We start from the raw sequence: 20369 nt of genomic DNA, 5'->3' as shown, positions 1-20369 counted from the left end.
TTATTAACTTATACAGATGATACAGAGCTATTGCAAAAATTCACCTCAAGCTTGTGGCAAAATGTATTCAGGTTATGTATGATCAGAGGCGATATTATCAGGAGGATCATTTCACATACAGATGGCTTGTGGAAGTGCGGATGTGTTAAAAGCATTCGTGTTACCAAAGATATGTGTGAAGCTGAGGTGATTATGTAGCCTGCGTGACATGAAAAGGGGGCATTCAAAATGTAATCAGGCTATTTTATTGCTGAAGACGTACTTGTTAAACAGGCATAGGAGAGACATTTGACGACAAATGGCCAATGGTTGAAGGGAATGATCGAGTTTAAGCTGAGTGACACTTGAATGATGGTCATAGCTCTTGAAATGTAACAGGTGGCTCTGTTTTGAACTGCTTCAAGCATGTTAATTTGACAATGAGCGGAACACATTCCAAATCGATTCTAAGTTTGAGTAACAATAATGCAGCACATATTGCTGCACTACCATTGAACCTGATTTTCTTGAGAAGATTGCACATGATGGCACAAATGCAATGCAATGAGAAATTACCTTGGTAAATGTAGCCGCCTTTCCCACTGTTGGGTTCTTCACAGTGAACTGCAGCTGCTGGACAAATGTGGGAACCTTGTCCAGAAACTCAAGCAGCTCTTTCTTGTGCTGTCCCGTGGGAACCTGCCACAGAAGCATATGCATTTGGGTGACCAGATTAGTTCGGGGCCATGAGCCATGCCGAGCCCAAATATAGCCCAATAACAGTGGAGCATGTTACATAAAGAAAAGTCGGCTCATTTAAATTTGTCCATCATACATTCGTAGATGTCCTAGTTCATTTTGATATTAAAGAAAACATTCAGAGAAAGCTGTTGATATTCTGTTAACTTTGGTTATCTTCGACCACAAACAAGCAAAGAAAACTGAAACAAGCAACTCAGACATTTGCAAGCGACAGTAAAAAACACAAGAAATAACCCACTTCCATTAAGTGGAAATGGTCATTCTGATATCGACAATACTGCTTCATGTACACGCAGAAAATATTGATGGCTGAATAAGCTCATTATTTTTATTATCGAACATACTGAACTATAGCAACTTAGACGCATCAAGTTAAACAAGATTGCTTTCAATGTTTTCACGACACCAGCTGTAGAAAGTGTTCAAGACTTCCAGTTCTGTCAGGGACACTTAAAATTCAGGTCTTCCAGCAGGAGTCCTAAGTATTAATGCAAATTAACTTAGTCGAGTGATAAGCCGCTGTCAAATACCTTTCATATAAAAAATCTTGCAGCAATAAAAAGCACCAGAGGGGAAAATTGTAACCACGGTCCATGACCAGGCAACATCAGCCACCACTGGATTGTTCACGTGGAGGTGAAACTGTTTGGCACGAGTAGTGGCATTTTCTGTCAGATTTTGATGAAAGCAAATCTTGGCTTGTTCAGTGTAGGCTTTTGCCAGTTTGGTTTAAGCTGTACTTAAGAAGTGAACAGGTAAACTGCGATTAATGACAAGCACAGATTTTTGGGCTAGTTGGTTTGTTGCATTACTTGAGGTCATAGTGCTGGATTCACACAGACAAGAAAGATGAGAGGAAGTGCGCTATTACTACTTAGCGTACGTCCTGTTATATTTTTTGTCCATGTGAATCCAGTGCTATGACCTCAATTAATGTAGTGACAAGCTCCTACTATATATGAAAATTCTGAGAAAGAAACATTTCTTTAAAGGTTGGAGAACAATTTCAAAATAAATGTATCTCATAAATACAGTTTGTAAATATAAACACTATACGTGTATCATTGCCACAGTTTCTATTGGTTTGCACAGTAAAGTAGATGGCAGGAGTCTGAACACAACTCTAGGCATTGTTAACTCGTATCACTCTAACGATAAAACTGATATTCAAGATAACCATATATACTCATGTAAGGGCCACCCTCATGTAAGGGTCACACCCCCACTTTGGAGGGCAAAATTTTTGGAAAAAGTTTCAAAACAACCCGCCAAAAAGCGAAGTTAAATCCACTGCTGCTAGATGACGCCAGCTGTTTTTCTGTCAATGCTGCTCAGGCCGGTGCTGCCATGCCATTATTTCTTTGTGTGGTCTTGGCTGTGTTGGGAGGATTTCCAGTCAGATCGGTGGCATTTTATCTCTAGAGAAGTGAGCCCTGTTTGGGTCAGCACTGGTCTGGAACAATGAGCCAGCATCCAAGGTTGGTTACTGCAGCATTACATCATTTACACCCTTCTTACCCTCTGCTACAGTTGCAGAAACAGTAACAACCTTTGGCGGGCCGCCATCGGCCTGATTCGTGTAAGGGCCGCACCCAGCCAAGATTCTAAAAAAAGAAGTGTGACTTTTACAGAAGTATATAGGGCACTTAAAAGATTAGTGAATGTTGCACTGAGCGGAAAAATTGCAAAAGAGAGAAGAGGCAGACAGGACAGATGAAAAAACAACAAAATGAAATATTCACAGAGAAAGTGTACTGCAGTCAATTTCTGTTAATTCCCCCTTGATGGGACTGACGGAATTGACCGATTTATTCAGTGGGTCGAAATAAAAGAGGGAGGGAAAAAAGACAGCAGACTTGAGTTATTTCTTCGGCTCTGAACTCAGTTACTGCAACAGCAATATTCTCTCTGGGAAGACCGCCATCTTGTTGTTGTTGTCTAGCAGATGCATGGCTCATACCCACTATGGAGGATTGGGCAATAAGTATATTATTCTAAGTTATAAACAGAAATACATTTTCAGGACTGCCATGGAGTAAACGCTGTTGCAAGTTGAAATTACATGCTACATTAAAGCAACCCTAGTAAAAAAAAAACTTAGACACAAGTCTCTTAGGAATATGTTTAGGTTGTACGGGTCCTTCTATGGAGTCTGATATATATCCCTACCTGACCCATAGAATGCTTTACCAGACTGGTAGGCAGCAGATAGATCTCACTGTGCTGCCAAGACCAAATAGTATGATGTATCAGTCTTAACCCCAGATAGAGATCATCATACAACATACAGAAATCTAATTGAGGCACTGATAAAGCATGTTTGGAATAGCACACACACACCGGTGCCCACGTGTCTGAAGAGATGTTTTTAAAATGAACTGAATATACAACCCCAAACGCATTGCCTGCCATGTGAACATATTAACAAACACAGTTGGGTTATTAGAGTATCAAATGAAAATGAACTGTATAAACTGTGCAATTACCAAAACTTTTTACAGCTTGTATGCAGATATATTATCCTAAACATGTTTCAACGTAAATTAATGCACACCTTTTCAAAGCACAGCAGCATTACTTACTCTGTGAAACTACATTGGGGAAGTTGCATGAGGAAAGTATCAGTCCATTTTTGTAGCAGGTGTGCCCCAGTTCTTTTAATACAAAATTGCATTTGTAAATTTTGCGACACGGATGTGCAACATTTAATGCATATCCAAAACAGCATTACTGTTGCAATAAAGTTTATTTACAAAGGAAAAACAAAACAATTTCAGGACTGTCGACATTAACTGCAGCTGTGACATGTCAGGCTGAGCTTGTGAATGCCATAAATTAGACACTACCAACGTGATTTCATTAAAACTTCTTTCTGGGCTAGTTGGTGCATACTTGATTTGAAAATTATAACAGCGCTAACACATGCATCCACAAAGGAACAAGGACAAGACACAAGCGACATGACTACCAACATGACTATGGTTTATTTTACACTCCATTATCTAAACAATAAGCAAGCAACTTTAGCCGCATTTAAGCAAACACATAAGAGGAAAAACACAGACTGAAGTACCAACATCACCATGCCCATTTGTGCTCACAGATGCTGCATAGAACGCCATGTCTAATAGGCACATGTTTTTAGCATATTCCAACTTCATATGAAGCTATTTTCTCCAGACTATGCGCTTTTGCATTCGTCCCAAAAGTTTTGTGGTATGTGACAGAACACAAGTGAGCTTGTGAAAAAAGAACAAACTGGCATGGCACACTCACAGGAAGCAAGGGAACAGGAAAAGCATTGCTATTGGTACAAGATCTACAGCAATACATCAGAGCATGACAATAGAGCAATATTATTTAAGCAAAAGTGAGTACAGATCTGAGAACTTATTCAAGTAAGAACATGGATTTACCATTTTTAAAACCACATATTCATGAACAAAAAGAGCCAAGCATCAGATGCACATATTGCAAAATCAGAAGACACTATTCTTCACTGGGTGCTAGTTCAACCACCGTACGTCGAAATGTGTAAGAGCAGTTTAACCTGTGTGGCCTTTAGCATGTGACAGCAAAGAAGACTATCAGCAACAGGCTTCATATATAGTGTTTGGAGTCTGATTCAAACCGTAATACACTGTTAAAATAAAAATTTTGAGTTTGCTTGTTTCACTAAGAAAAAAGACAGTGTCTTGGTCATGCCGCCGCAGTTAACAAATAAACTTGCACCAGTTACATTGAATCAAAGGAGAAACGAAGAAAGCGAGGAAGACAGATGCATGGTGTGAAAGTGATGCTGTTGTTTCAAGCAGCACAACTGCTCACTTAAGGCATCATTCAGCTGCTTTACATGCCTCTGCACACAGACTGAGAAGCTTTACCTCTTCACCATCTGCTAGTGAAGCACTGTTTGTTCACTGTGATAACCCACTCAAGGCAGTCACTTGGTTAAGTACGGTCCTTCGCTACATGTAAGGACACAGACCCAAAACCATGGACAAGTCTTGTAAAATATTGTCATGTTTTGCCTACAGTGACTGTTCATCAGCAGCTGCATCACTACTGCCAACATGCAGACCATGCAATTCCCCAAGCACTTGCTCAACAAGAGTAAAATAATGAAGAGCGGCAAATTGGGCAAGCTGGTTCATTAGGAAAACAAGAAGCTAACGCAAGAAAAAATAAAAGCTCTAGAATTTTGATGGCTCTGGCTTGTTTAATATATTCAAACATCAAAAAGCTGATTCTTACAGAACGCCGTAAAGCGTGGTGCACTGTTACCAACTGCTGTTTTTTAAAGCTATAACCTGTTATTACCAGACATTCATGTATCATGGCTGAAGACACACATTGTTACCATGTCTTGAGCATGGGAATTAGTCTCTTTCATAAAGGTTTGGGATTGTCAATACAAAAATATTGTAGTCTATTTCCATAAACACACAAAGGCGCATAACTTCGCTGGGTGTTACATAAGCCAGTGGCTCTTCTCTTCTGATGCAGACTGAAAAGTGCTTTGCATGGAGAATTTCAACAGGAAATAGTTTCTGGCATTGCAGAATCATACAAGAATTCGCTCCAGTAAGAATTCTACAAATGAGAAAAAAACGCACCTGAGAAGCTGACAAATGCACTGTTGTTAGCCTTTGTAGTCCGAGTGTACTGGAGAGAGTGGAATGTTTGTTGGTTGATGACTATTTGGTAATTTGAGTGACACTTGTTGAGTCACAGCCACGGTTGTGGACTATAGCCTTTTTTCACTTTCATCTATGTTCAGGCACAGCTTTGCAGTGCCTAACAAAATTGTCTGCTGACCAGCTCTCCTCTCCTATACACCAAGAAAACTGACTGCTTCTGGTGAAAGATTTAAACCAGCTTTAGCTGCCTGCAACTTTCAAGCAAGTAGATAATGTTCCAATATTTGTAAAGGAACACCATTAGCTCCGCTGACCAGTTTCGCAAGAAGTCCGTTTCCGCCTTCAAATACAAATGAAGAATGCGACCAAAGAGGGCTTAGTTTAGCCACACTTTTAGGAAGATGCAGAATTTGGTGTACATTGTATGTCATTGCACCCAATCCATGCAAAGACTGTGTTCTCACAACAAATTCTGAGAGAGGATCAGATGATCTCATTATGTCATCTGAAGTGGTGTCCAGTAGAAGTATATAAATGCCCTCCACAAGCAAACTGAAATGTCTGACATACTTATCTGGCAAACAGCCATGAAGGCATGGTAATGAATAATGAAGAACCGACCACTTCCATTCACTAGCTTTCCAGATTGTGAAGTCTGATAATCTTCGTGGTGTATGTGTGAACCAATTCGGTGGCTTGATTGCCAATAACCTCCTGTTTAAAGAGGCTAAACTTTGTCGTGAACCAATGTAAACATCTTTTCTCTTTTAAATGTGATCACATTTATTCTTTTTATGCTGTTGTATGGCTTACATTTGTTGTTTAGGTTTGTTCCAATAATCTTTCCTTTGCAAATCCTGGGCTTAATATTTGATTTATATGTATTGTCTTTTGTGATAATATAAATACATTATTTCTGACTCATTCTTTGGGCAATCAAGGAAGCTTGTTTCTTCTCGAAGTACATTACACCTATACAACACACATAGATACTAGACTATAGATCTGGCACACTAATATGATTACACTATTACACTAATAAAAAGAATACACTAGTAGACTTGTACAAGCAGAATAGCACAGATATGTCCAGAATAGAACTAAAAGGAATTTTATCAGTGTATCAGTTGTATCATTTCATAATGCAATAGAAAACTGATAGAATTCTTATCAGTTTATCCTATCAAATTTTTTGCTAGGGAATAAGTACATATTGTGGGGAAGCTGAAGGGCAGAAGTAGAGGAGGAAGTGAGAGTAAAACACGTGTTCTGGTGGACGGCCAATGCTTTTCGTTAGAATGGTGTAGTCGCAAATCGTTCTTCAATGCCGAGAGAGACTACTGGGTTCTCATCCGTCAACGCAAGTACCTGACGCACAGCCCGGGGATGGCGTCCAAGCCTCCTTCATGGCTTCTGTCACCAGAAGCACCCTTGAGTATGTCCAGCATCTCTCTGCAGTGGCACAACAGCTACATGACATGTCCAGCTCCATTGCTTCAGTCGTCCAAAGCGCCACACTTCCAAGGCAAAGTGAGATCACTCTACCGGAATTTCATGGGTTCAAGGACAACCCCGTCGCATGTACCAGAAACTCCATTGCCATTTCTCACGCTTGGTCAAAACACGTGAAACGTTCCTTCACAGAAGGGCGTCTCCGTGGCGCAGCTTGAATAAGCCTTCTTTTTGGAGGACATACCTATTCTTGGGTGAGCTGGAGTGCGATGCTACTATCTGTATTCAGGAAAACGGTAGAAAAAAGTTTACAAGATAGACGAATACCAGACTGTTGGTGACAAAGTAGAATGAATTTAATTCATAAAGGTAAGGGGGAAGAAAGATAGAATTCACACATATAGACCTTTAACCATTACGTCGGTAACATAAAGGTTAGCAATGCAGGTGATTAAATTAAAACTGAAAGCATGGGCAGAACATAATGGCATATTCGGAGTACTTCAGTATGTCTTCAGAATTGGTAGAAGTCTGGATGATAACTTATTTGTTCATACTCAGTGTATTCAAATTTTCAGAGAAGAAAGGAGGTCTTTACATGTGGCTTTTTTTAGACATTACCAGAGTGTATTACAACATAGATTACAACATTTTGTGGGATATTCTGGAAGGGGAAGGCTTAGGCAATGACTCTATACAGCTTTTGAGGGAAATTTACCTTGAAAATACCATTTGCGTTGGATGGAAAGGGATGAGGAGCAAAGAGAAAGCTGATATCACCAAAGGACTGAGACAGGGGTGCCTTTTATCCTTGCTGCTGTTTATGATGTACATGGTAAGGATGGAAAGAGTGCTAGAAGGAATTAATATAGGGTATAATCTCTCGTAGAAAAAAGGTGGGCACAATAGTAGAGCAGCAGCTTCCAGGTTTGTTTTATGCAGACAGCACGTTGCTATGGTTGCTTGCTAACAAGCAAAGTGATTTGCAACGTCTGGTTAATATCCGTGGACAGGAATGTGAAAAGTTAGGATTAAAATTTAGTGTTAGAAAAATCAGGTGTTATGGTGTTCAATGAAAACAGTGAACAGAGAGTGTCAATACCGGGTCAGGAAATATCTCAGGTGAAAGAATACAATTACCTTGGTGTATAAATAAATGAATGCAATAGATATATGGAAACACAAGAAAAAGCTATAATAGCAAACGGGAAGAGAAATGCGGCCATGATGAAACACCGAGTGCCATGGGGATACAAACAATAGGTACGACGTGCTCTGGGGTATGTGGGAAGGTTTAATAGTTCCAGGGGTTACATTTGAAGATGCAGTTGTTTGCTTGAAGTCAGAGGTAAAATCAGGACTTGATGGCAACCAAAGGTCAATAGGACACCTCACATTGGGTGCTCACAGGAAGACTACAAATGAAGCTATGTAGGGTGATATGGGCTGCATAAGTTTTTCAAGTGAGGGAAGCTCAGAGTAAAATTGATTTTGAAGAATGACTGAAGAATGTGAAAGAAAGTAAATGGGTTGTGAGAGTGTACAGGCATTTGTACAGGAAAAAACACTGACTCACAGTGGAGTAAAAAGAACTAGGACGCTTATCATCAAGTATGAAACTTGTATGGTAAGCAACATGGCAACAAAGAATGACAAACACAAAGTCAGTGAGGGTGAGACAATCTCATTGGTAGCAGCAATGGAAGAGGAACCTTCTATGAATAACTACCTAAGGAGAAAAATGAAATCAGGAAAGATACAATTTACGATAACTAAAAGGGAAGATTGTTACTTTTTGAAGTGAGATCGGGATGCCTTGGAACGTGTAGTTATAAAGCGAGGTACACCAAGGAAGAAGAAGGATATGCTTGCCGCAGTAAAGCTAGGGAAAGGATGAAACATGTTTGATTAGAATCCGACGATATCTACCTAGCTGTCGGTTTACGCTCCTCTGACCTCCTTGAGGCCTTAGGTTCAGGGATAGCGGGAGGAAAGTAAACCTGTCTGCAATAGAGATTAGTAAAAGGCGATTGGAGGTTTGATGGCAGAAAAGTATGGAGATCACAAACAATGAAGGTGTACAACAAAGTTCTCGGTAGTGGTTCAAAATGTCTGTTTCTGGAAATTTTTTGTGTGTGTATGTCTTTCTTGTTTTTTTTTTCTTTTTTTTTCATGACAGGTAGGACTTTAGGCAAAATAAGAGCAAGAGCTTGGTGGCACAACCCACCACCCCATTTCAAAGGGGATGCTCATAGCATCCATTCATCCATCCAGGAACCTTCCAGGAGGCTTCCAGATGGCGACATGCAAATTTCTCCTTGCAACACCTTCGCCATTGTTCCAACAACTCTCTGAAACCTTTGCGACAATGCATGCAATACCAGACATGCCTGCTTCCGATGCTGCTCAAAATTCGACCTTTCGGTCAAAACAGACCATCCAAGCTCAGTTGTCTCCATACTGGAAAACCATAGACTGGGTGAAGCTGACTGGCACCAGCACCTACAAGCAGCCACGTATGCCATCAACACTTCATTTCAGAGTTCTGCAGGGACGACACCATACACAATTGTGTACGGACAACTGCCGAAATTGATAGGATCACACAACGTAGGCATGATCATAAATGCTGGACACTTCGTGGCAAGAGAGATGTTGAGAAATATACAAGCCGAGGGAAGCAAGAGAACTGCCCACGTATAATAGGTGCAGAAGTACAGCTATGATCGACATCATCATCTAGCACCAACATACAAAACAGGAGGCAAGGTGTGGGTCAAGCATCCAGCGCAGATGCGCAGTGGGAAACTATGTGAATATGAAGGAGCTTTCATGATCACAGGACATCTGGGCACGAATACTTGGCACGTGAGTTGTGCAACTTATGAAAGTGGCTCAGAAAGACGCTGAAGAAACAAATCTGATGTGCATGTGCCCCGCCTGAAAAAGAAAAAAGGGTTCCCCATCAGAACTGATGTGCTTGCTTCGCTTCATCTGAGTTAATGCGTTATGGCTGAGTGTGGGGAAGCTGAAGGACAGAAGTGCAGGAAGAAGTCAGAGTAAAACAGGCATTCTGGCGGATAGTTGATGGTCTGGTTTCATTACATTATGTACTGAAATTGTTACAACCATCATATTTTTGCTTGCCTGCTTTACATTTAATTGCGGTCACCAACTGCAGGGGACTGAACACAAAGCAAATGGTTACTGGGCCGTTCGTTGAGAGGAGAGGTGTGGTCGCATGAAATGTATTAATTTAAAGTAAGAATTTGAGAAAAATCATTCATTATTTAATATTTAAGTGATAATTATAAATTCTGTGATGTTACAGAAAGAAAGATTGGAGTGGATAAATAAGTTGTGACTATCTCTGCAGTGTATGCAATCACTAGAGGTAATTTTTGATGATATTTCTCCATGTAATGCTAAACATCTTTCCTACAGAATTTTAAATGGGTTGTTACAGGATCATTTAATGGGTCTAGTGATAGATACTATCATTGCTACAGATGCATCAAAACGTGAACAAAAGTCTGATATTGGCATTTTCTCCCGTGCTCTTGATTGGTCTTTCTCCCTTAGGATTCCTGATTTCATACAAGTATTTGGGCTGAATTCATGGTGGCAATATTAGCCTAGAGAAAACGAAGTCCAACACCTTCATCAGTAGTCATAATAACAGATTCATTATCTATACGTTTGTCACTCACTGCTGGCAGTGACTCTCACATGTTGCGTACATTCCATTCTCTTCTGCCTGCCCAATTAAAGTTAATAAGACCTGTCTGGATACCTGAACATAAGAGATTATTCATGAATTAAAAGGCAGATAGCCTGTTGAGAGCGGGCACTTTCTGTGTCAACATGCATTACTACAGCTAGATTAAGGTCACATGCTATCATGCTTGCCTTCTTAAACGCAGCTATAACTAATTTTGCAGAGTATCAACACCTATTCCCTTGGCACAGAAATTTCTTTCAAACTCATAAAACTGAGGTAATTTTCACTTGATTACGGTGTTGAATGCATTCTTTAAAATTTTATCAACATAGGGCTGGTCTGGCTCCCTCCCCACTGTGCCCATTCTGTGGCAAAGATGAGACAACTGACCACTTTTTTCTTATTTTGTACACGGTTTACACATGCAAGGAGAAGCATTTTAGAAACAACATTTAGAAAAATTGGAGTGAATTTAGCAATTCCTGAAATTTTTTCTCTCACAGCCTCCTCTATAGGGCAATGTCACAAGGATGCTTTCTCAGCCTTTGAAGAGTTCATAGTTCTTTGAAAAATATTTTTTAATTAAATTTATTATTATTCATTCCTCCCTCTCGTGGTGCGGTTTGAAACCAGATTCAAGTATAATAGCGGTTAACTTGTCAAAAGAGTGGCCCGGGATAGTGACATGTTTGGATAGCGCAAGATTAGGAAGGCTCATGGCATGCAATTTATGATTGTTGAAACGCAATCTAAAGGCTGTTTCTGTTTGTCCAATGTACTGTAGTTTGCATGCTGAGCATTCTAGCATATTGACACGTTTATTTCACAGTCACTACCATGTGACAATATAGATGCTGGACCCCAGCCAAAACGTAGGAAATAAAACATCGTTTTTTTACGTACATACATCCTCAACCTACAAGAGCCTGTTCAACTACTGGATCTCGGTGTGTGTGTGTGTGTGTGTGTGTGTGTGCGTGCGTGTGTGCGTGCGTGTGCGTGTGTGCGTGCGTGTGTGTTGTTCAGGGCGATTGCACATTTTACTGTTTGAATATATTTGATTTTGACAATCTTGCTACACCATGTTTACTTTAGTTATCTGTGTTATTATGGTAAGGTTGCGTTGTGGTCAGTGTAAAAAGTTCTGAGAACTCGTGAATACAGTCATATTATCTCTTTCTATTATTCAGTGGGCCAACGTCTGAGCACCTACCTGTCCAATGTGTCAGCAGTGTGGCGTTTTAGATGTCCATTAAATATAAAGTTTCTCTACACCATTTTTTTTCAACTCGGTGTTTATTGTCAGCTGCCCTTGCCATCCTGCTGGCTTTCTGGACTGTGGAAGCTGGCTAGAACAAATGCAACAACTGCTTAAATGTTTATTCAATGAATCAGTGGTTGTATAAATCAATGTTTAACCAACAGAGGATGAGGAATTGGCTGTCTTAAAGGCTTCTTGCTTTTTAGGCTCCAATAGTCATTTTTAAGGCCCCACCTGAGGCCATAACTTCTGCTACAACTGATGTTGTCAGCAAATAGGTGAATTTGAGATGAAACACAGGAAGGTAAGTCGTTAATATATATGAGAAATAGGAGGGGTCCAAGCACGGAGCCTTGTGGTACACCTGAATAAACAGGACTCAGATTAGAGGTTACTTCGTTAGCTGAAACAAACTGTGAATGGTTAGTGAGGAAAACCTCAAGCCAGTAAAAATTTTAGGATCAAGGTTTAGTTGTTGCAGTTTGTAGATTAATAAGCTGTGGCACACTTTATCGAACGCTTTTGCGAAGTCCAAAAAAATTAGATCTGCAATTGAAAAGTGGTCAAGCAATAGGTTCAGTTTATGTGTGAATGATACTAATTGGGTGTCACATGAATATGTTTTGCGGAAGCCATGTTGAAACCCAGAAAAAAAGGAGTTTTCTTCTAAGAAGTTGGCAATATGAGAAAACAGAATATGCTCGATAATTTTGCATGGTATACTGGTTAAGGAAATAGGGCGATAGTTCAGTGGGGAATATTTAGTACCTGTTTTGTAGAGTGGAATCACCTTCCCCACCTTCCAATCAGCAGGCAGTGAACCTTTGTCAAGTGATTGCTGGAAAATCTTTGTAAGAATCATGGAACAATATGTGCTAGTGCTTTTTGGAAACTTTGCGTTAATTAAGTCACAGCCAGGAGCGGATGAGAGTTTCAATGATGCGATTATTTTTTCTATGCCAATGGGTTCGATTATTAAAGGGTGCATTGCGGTGTAGTAGTAAGATATTGTAGTTAGGCATGTTAATTGAGCGTGTTTGGAAAAGTTACGCGTAAAAACGTCATTTAATAGAGATGCACAATCGGCAGGGGGAATTGCAGAATCGGTGCTATCAACAAGGGTTATGGCGTCGTCATGTTTTGGGTTAATAGTGCGCCAGAACTTTTTCATATCAGTAGTTAGCATGGATGGCAACGTGTTCTTTAAAACGTTATCTTTAGCTTGTTTAAGTGCTGTTATGTAGTTATATGTAGCATGTTTGTGAGCTGCCCATCTTTCAGCGTTTGCAGATGTTTTAGCTAGCCTGTACGAACGTTTTTTTTTAGAAAGGCGCTTAATGTGGGGTGTTGTACCAGGGAGCATTATCATTATAGGAAAGAGTGTAGGTAGGAATAAATTTTCCTGTTAATTCACTAATTTTAGTAATAAACATATTCCAGTTCGATTGCACACTGCGGTTATTGAAATCATTCAGGAAAGTATCAAGGAATATACAGAGCTCATTGTTAATTGATTCAAAGTCAGCTTTCTTATAGTCGTGAATTGTTTTGATCTTTTTTTTTCTGATTTCGGACGTGAAATGTTGATGTTGAAATGGATAAGGGAGTGATCGATGGTAAGTAAGTAATGTTCGAAATAAAATCGGGTCATGTTGTTATCAGAAGGTCAAGGGTGTTAGCAACTTGTGGTGTGATTCTGGTGGACTGGGTTATCAGTTGATTGAAATAGAACAGTGTGCACAAATCAAGAAAATCTTTTGCTAACGCGGAGAAAGGGTGTATCATGATGGGTTCACTATGCCAGGCTATGTTTGGAATGTTGAAGTCACCCAGTAGAAACAAGGGTAAGGAAGGAAAGCGTGTTATGACGATACTGACTGTGTCTTGTAATTCGTTACATGTCATGAGCGAAATGATGCAGTGCAACATACCAGATTTGAGTCATTGTTCTTTTCCCAGTACATTTGCAGTGCTGCTATACTGGGTACTTGGCAGCTATGAATCCTGTGAGCAACTGCGTAAACTATGTGGCGTTATTGCTGCAACATCATTGCTGGCATTCACACCGTCGACGGTTTCAATATTGTTTTTGAACCGCCTGAATCTTGGCACGCTATACTTAAAGCTGATCATCATCATTGTCATGTACGCATCCTTTGTGCTGTTGATGCTGTTTTCACGAGCATGACAACGAACCATTTGTTCGGCCTCCGAAATGCATTCACAAGCACCACCGCTCTCAGAGCCTTTGTAGAGTGCTAAACCTTGCAGTGATTTCTCAGCGCTGTTGTGCAATAGCATTGGGGATATACACACACACACACACACACACACACACACACACACACACACACACACACACACACACACACACAAACACACACACACACACACACACACACAAACACACACACACACAGACATACACACACAGTCGAACCCAGATATATCGAATCTACATATAACAAATTATTGTATATATCGAAAAGCTGTAAAATCGCCTTGAAAATACCATGCAAATGCATAGGGCTGGTGCACGTGTATGTAAAACACCCATTCATCAGCACATTCAACATATCGAACGCGATGCCAAGCTTAAGACCTCAAAGTGCACTTCTTTGTGCACTTTGAGGTCTTCTGGCCTCTAGAAGTGGAGAAAAGAATCGTGTGCCAGGGAAAGTAGGGAGAGACGCAATCATCATCATCATCATCATCATCTTTTATGTCCACTTCAGGACGAAGACCTCGCCCTACGATCTAAAATTACCCCTATCCTGCGCCAACCAATTTCAACTTGCTCCTGTGAATTACTTAATTTCATCACCCCAACTAGTCTTCTGCCATCCTCGACTGCACTTCCCTTCTCTTACCACCAATTCTGTAACCATATTTGTCCACCAGTTATCTAACCTATGCATTACATGTACTGCCTAGCTCCATTTCTTCTTCTTAATGTTAATTAGAATATCGGCTACCCCCATTTGCTCTCTGATCCACACCACTCTCATCCTGTCTCTTAACATTATGCCTAAAATTATTCATTCCATCGCTCTTTGCACGGTCCTTAAATTGTTCTCGAGCTTCTTTGTCAGTGTCCCTGTTTCTGTCCCATATGTCAGCACCGGTAAAATACACTGATTGCACACCTTTCTTTTTAGTGATAATAGTAAGCTTCCAGTCATGATCTGATAATGTCCGATGTATGCGCTCCAACCCATTTTTATTCTTCTGTAAATTTCCTTCTCACGATCACAGTCCTCTGTGAGTAAATGACCTAGGTAAACGCATTCCTTCACTGACTCTAGAGGCTGACGGGCACTCCTGAACTCTTGTTGCCTTGCCAGGCTATTGATCATTATCTTTGTTTTCTGCATAATAATCTTCAACCCCACTCTTGCACTTTTGTTAAAGGGACACAAAAAGCAAATATTAAGTCAAGCTAAATTGATAAATTAGTGCACGAGAATCTTTAAGGCATCAATATTATCGTGAACAGAGCCTTAATAATCCAGAAATTGAGGTAAATGCAGGACATGATTAGAGACTCCCCCAGAACATTCAACTACTTGCCCGATGACAAAAGCACTCTTCAGTTAAATTCTGTCACTAGTGCTCAGCCACTCGTTGCAAGAAAACATCCTTGTGTTGTATAATAAGATGAAATAAAATGCTACTTGTCCAGTTCTATTTAATTTTTAGAAAAAATAACTCGTTCAAATTACCCTTGACAATGATGCAGGTGGTTGAAAGGTTTTGTTTGACTACAAACTGCCCACGCTTTCGCGCTTCAGTAGTTTCATTATGACGTAGTGCTGCGCTGGTTTTGCTGGCTCACGAAACTCACACAAACTGCAACTGGCAGATAATTCAATTTCGATGTGACGTCACGGGATGCCCAAACAGTCTACGCTACTTGACCAAAAAGCAGCTGCAGCGCAGAATCCACCACTCTGTCTTGGCTCGGTACCGCCGTCTGTCGGGCACCGTTTTACTCACCGACGGCGGCAAAAGGTGGTGATGGCGTATGCAACGGTTGAGTGGCGGTTGAGTGGCGGGAGGTTTGAATTTCGAAAAAGGTATTCAGACCCTTCAGATGCAATTTTCTAGTAAACTAAGTCTTTTCTTGGCACGAAACAAATGTTGCGAGGTATCTGAAATGGTATTTAAACAGTCCACATCAACTTAGTATTTGCCTTTAGTGTCCATTTAAGGTCCTCAATCATTTGTTGCAACTCGTCACCAGTATAGCTGAACAGGACAATGTCATCTGCAAATCGAAGGTTGCCAAGATATTTGCTTTTCATCTTTACTCCTAAGCTACCCCAGTTTAATAGCTTGAATACTTCTTCCAAGCACACAGTGAATAGCATTGGAGAAATTTCATCTCCTTGTCTGACTCCTTTCTTTATAGGTGTCGTCCTACCGTTTTTTGTGGAGAATTAGGGTAGCTGTGGAATCTTTGTGGATATTATTTTCAAATATATTTATGCAAGCCTCCTGTACTCCTTGTTTACATAATGCCTCTCTGACTCTGGTACCTCTACTGAATCAAATGCCTTTTCGTAATCTATGAAAGCAATGTACAGAGGCTGATTGTAGTCTGCAGATTTTTCGATTACCTGATTGATGACGGATCTTCCAGTTCTCTGGGACCCTTGAAGTTGATAGGTAGCTCATATAAAGGGCCGCTAGTTTTTCAAGCAATATGTTTCGACCATCTTTGATTAAATCGACTGGTAGTCCACTTTCTCCTGCCGCTTTCCCCCATTTCATGTCTTGCAAGGCCCTTCTAACTTCGTCGCTACTGGTCACTACTACTTTGAATACTACACTACACTACTACAACCACTACACTACTACAACCTGGTCACTACTACTTTGAATGGAGGTATCGTGGCTGCTCTGGGTATTGTACAGGTCAGTATAGAATTCTTCCGCTGCTTCTACTATACATTCGAAATCGCTGATGATATTACCCTGCTTATCTTTCAGTGCACACATATTGGCTTGTCCTATGCCTAGTTTTCTTCTCGCTGATTTCCTGCTGCGTCCATTTTTTACTGCTTCCGCAGTCTTTGTTCCATTATAATTTCGAATATCCTTTATTTTCTCCTTGTTGATCAGTTTTGACAATTCCAAGAATTCTATCTGATCTCCTGAGTTGTACACTTTCATTCTCTGTCGTTTCTTTATTAGGTCCTTCGTTGCTTGGGAGAGCTCGCCTATTGCTTGCCTTGGTGCATTATCTCCCACTTCAATTGCTGCTTCTGAAGCCCAGCCTAGTTTCACTTTCATTTATTACCTCTATGTCATCTTCATCTCGCAGTTCTAAGGCTGCATATTTGTTTGCAAATACCAGTCTGAATTGCTCCGCTTTCACCCTTACTGCATGTAGGTTGGCCTGTTTCACGTGGAAAAACAACACCATGTAAAGGAAAGTCTAGGTGGCATTGAGCAAAGAGGGGAAGGAGTAATGAGGCGAAGTGTTGAGGTGGCTTAGGGTATATGCTTGCGCATCACCCATGAAGTATTATGGAAACCTAGGAGGAAGGCTGCCCAAGTAGCGATGAAGATTGTCCAAAAGAGATGGCAACATGCCCATGCACAGCTGCTGAACTGGCATTGGCATTTGGCATGATTTGAAGCAGTACGACAGAACTTGCTCGTACCGCTATCGCACCCTGGCATTTGAATCAAGGTAGGTCAGCTCTTTTTCACACAAGGCTATCGAGGGACAACTGACACAGTTATTCCCTGCAAGTTAAATTGCGACAGCCTCGATAATTTCTCTATTATAGCTTGATTTTCTCCTAGATATAATCTTGCATTTGTCCCAGACAGGTTTGCACCCACAGTCGCGACAGCGCACGCCTAGATGAGCTTGAATAGCGTTGTTAACATTGTAGTTGTGTTCCCTAAGCGGATCATTAATCAGTTGGCCAGTTTACCCGATGTAGACTTTACCACATGAGATAGGTATCTCCTATACGAAACTGTGTGAAACACTGTCTGTGATTAGTTTTACACTGGGCCTTTTCTAGGAAGACAGCGCAAGTCTGCTTGCTCAGTGACACCAGTTTTCTAGGTGCAGAAAAACAAACATCAACATTTGCACTCTGGCCAACCTTATTAAGGTTGTGCAAGATTCCATGAAAATATGGAACAACTGCCTTCTTTACGTTGTCACGACTTTGTCCTCCTGTGAACTGTGTCCTTGCGCGACCAGCTCTTATAACTTTCTTAACTGTGCCTTCCGCAACACTAACCTGCAAACATAAGGCATATCCTGCTGTGCTGAGGCGGGATGCCTGCCACCGAAAGCTTCACTTAACTAAAGATTAATTTAACTAGAGTCAATTTAACAGAAACCTGCTGTATATGAAAGTTTGTAATCAAAGGCTTGAGAAAAAAATGATGACGATTGTGTTCTACACATGCTTACAGTAGAGCAAATTGCGTGTGGTAAGCATATACATTATTCAAAATCAGCACTTATTCTTACTGCTTTAAAATATTGTCTTAATCAAAGCGATAAACAATGCGTTTTTTTCTCTGTCTTTTTCTTTTAACTTGCAATCTAATCTTAATAATCTATTGTGGTCAGCATATAGAAAGTTCATTTTCAAAGTCAGACAAAGGAGAAAGTGCCAACAGTTTTCTTATATCACAAGGTGATCTGCACATATGTAATTGCTTAATAAGAACAAGTAGTGGGCTTAAAATATTCGAGGAAGTAGTAGAGAGGTTTTGAGCAAGTTCTGACGTGACATTTTTCATTGCTAAATGAAAGTCCAAACTCTCTAAATCTTAGAAAGAATGTGCAAGCACCAAAGCGCCCCCTGTATAATTTACTATAATACTTGTTTCCATGAAGAAGGTAGATGCATCATGACACGGGATTGCTCCGTCCCTGCCAGTGAAGCCAGAAGCTATAGTGTGCAGCACTTTGTCTGTTTTTAATGAGCAACATCACTGTAAGGTTGCATTGACTGTTTTGTGTACTTCCCAAGTGTCACAAGCCGCCCACATGCTTCGTGTAGAGAGAGGGGGTCCACTTCCTTCCACGTCCGACGGGCAACCGTTTGTGTTTTATGAGGGGTCAGAAGGCCCACGTGGTGTTGGGTGACGAGTCACGGTGTGCGACACGGGAGCGCGGTGCGGATTCGGGGAAGGCGGTATTGTGCGCACTGACTTGGCATTTTGCCGGCAGCCATAATAGGTCCACACAGACAAATCTTGAATGGGACTGCTGTACGCAGTGTTGTGGCGCTGGCTCCCAATTCCCTGGCTGGAGACGCCGCCGAGGTTTAGAATGGCCTAGCAATATTGACCTTGTGCCGCATGTACGGAGCGGAAGTCTATTCTTCTATGCGTCCGGGAGGCAATCGTCGGCCTTTGTTGCTGGGTGCTGAGAAAAGCTCACGTGGTGTCGAATGACAATTTACAGTGTGCGCTGTAGAGATGCAGTACGCATGTGAGGAGCACATTTGGACAATGTTGTCTTGTAAACACGCATTCAGGAGAACTTCGTCTCGTAGACAATAAGTTTGGGTGCCATGGACGGTCATAAATCTCTCACACGGACAAACCTTGAGTGCAGCTGCAGTATGCAGTGTTGAAGCCCCGGCTTCAGAGATATATGCGGTGAAGAGATGCCACCGAGGTTTCAAACGGCCTATAAACGCCGTCAGGGTTTGAGATGGCTTAGCAATAAATTTTGCAGGCCTGGCGTTTTTTTGCTGAGGCCGTCACTGACTGCGTAGAAATGAGAGGGGAACGGAGTTTTAGGAAGAAAGAAAATAGTTTTGTTTTCCAATATGTTTACTTTTAAGAGTAAGCCCACCTCTTTGGGTTGTGGCTTGACAAACTTTTGACTCTCATTGGCAACTGAATCTCTGGGACGAGCCAATGGCCCTACTGCCCTTTTTCTTTGTCTATTTGAGCTTTAATAATCGGGACGATATGCTGTCTTCAGGTTTGGCTGAAATCAGAATTTCTGATAGATCAGCGAGGCTCCGTACCATGTACGTTAAAATGAGACTTGGCTGAAATCACGATTGCTGATAGATCAGTGAGGCTCCGTACTATGTCTATGTACATTAAAACGAGACTTGGGCTGAAATCAGAATTGCTGATAGGTCAGTGAGGCTTCATACCATGTATGTTAAAACGAGACTTGGTCGAAATCAGAATTGCTGGTAGATCAGCGAGGCTCTGTACCATGTACGTTAAAACGAGTCTGGGCTCTAACAGTCATTGAGACAGTAAAAGCGGGAGACTTTGTTTTTCAACTGTTCAAGTTGTAATACATTGGTTTTGTCTGCCGTGTATGTAGAAAAGTTCACCTACAAATATTTCTTGTACATCTGATCTCCATCATTGCATTCGATCAACAACTGCCAATCATCGTCCGAGAAACTTCACGTTCCAACGGAGACGCGAGGACAACAGACAAACGAAACTTTACTATGTATCACCTTAGCTACAGTCACAAACATACATACTACGCTAGTGGAATAAAACATTTTCTTAAAAAAATATGCCTGTGCATAAG

At 40.9% G+C, this 20369-nt stretch overlaps 1 protein-coding gene across 4 annotated transcripts in view; it reads right to left on the bottom strand.

The window, feature by feature from the left end:
• Positions 1-20369, bottom strand: part of alpha-Catr (alpha-catenin related) — a 202686-nt gene that overhangs the window by 12849 nt on the left and 169468 nt on the right. For all 4 annotated transcript variants that reach the window (XM_075679954.1, XM_075679952.1, XM_075679951.1 and 1 more), the window contains exon 14: positions 556-678. In XM_075679954.1, the coding sequence (XP_075536069.1) occupies positions 556-678 (123 nt within the window). The remainder of the gene's footprint in view (positions 1-555; positions 679-20369) is intronic.

This window comes from Dermacentor variabilis, chromosome 2 (assembly GCF_050947875.1).
Source record: "Dermacentor variabilis isolate Ectoservices chromosome 2, ASM5094787v1, whole genome shotgun sequence".
Lineage (NCBI taxonomy): Eukaryota > Metazoa > Arthropoda > Arachnida > Ixodida > Ixodidae > Dermacentor > Dermacentor variabilis.
Note: the sequence above shows the minus strand (reverse complement) of the source record. Positions and strands in the feature narration are given on the sequence as shown.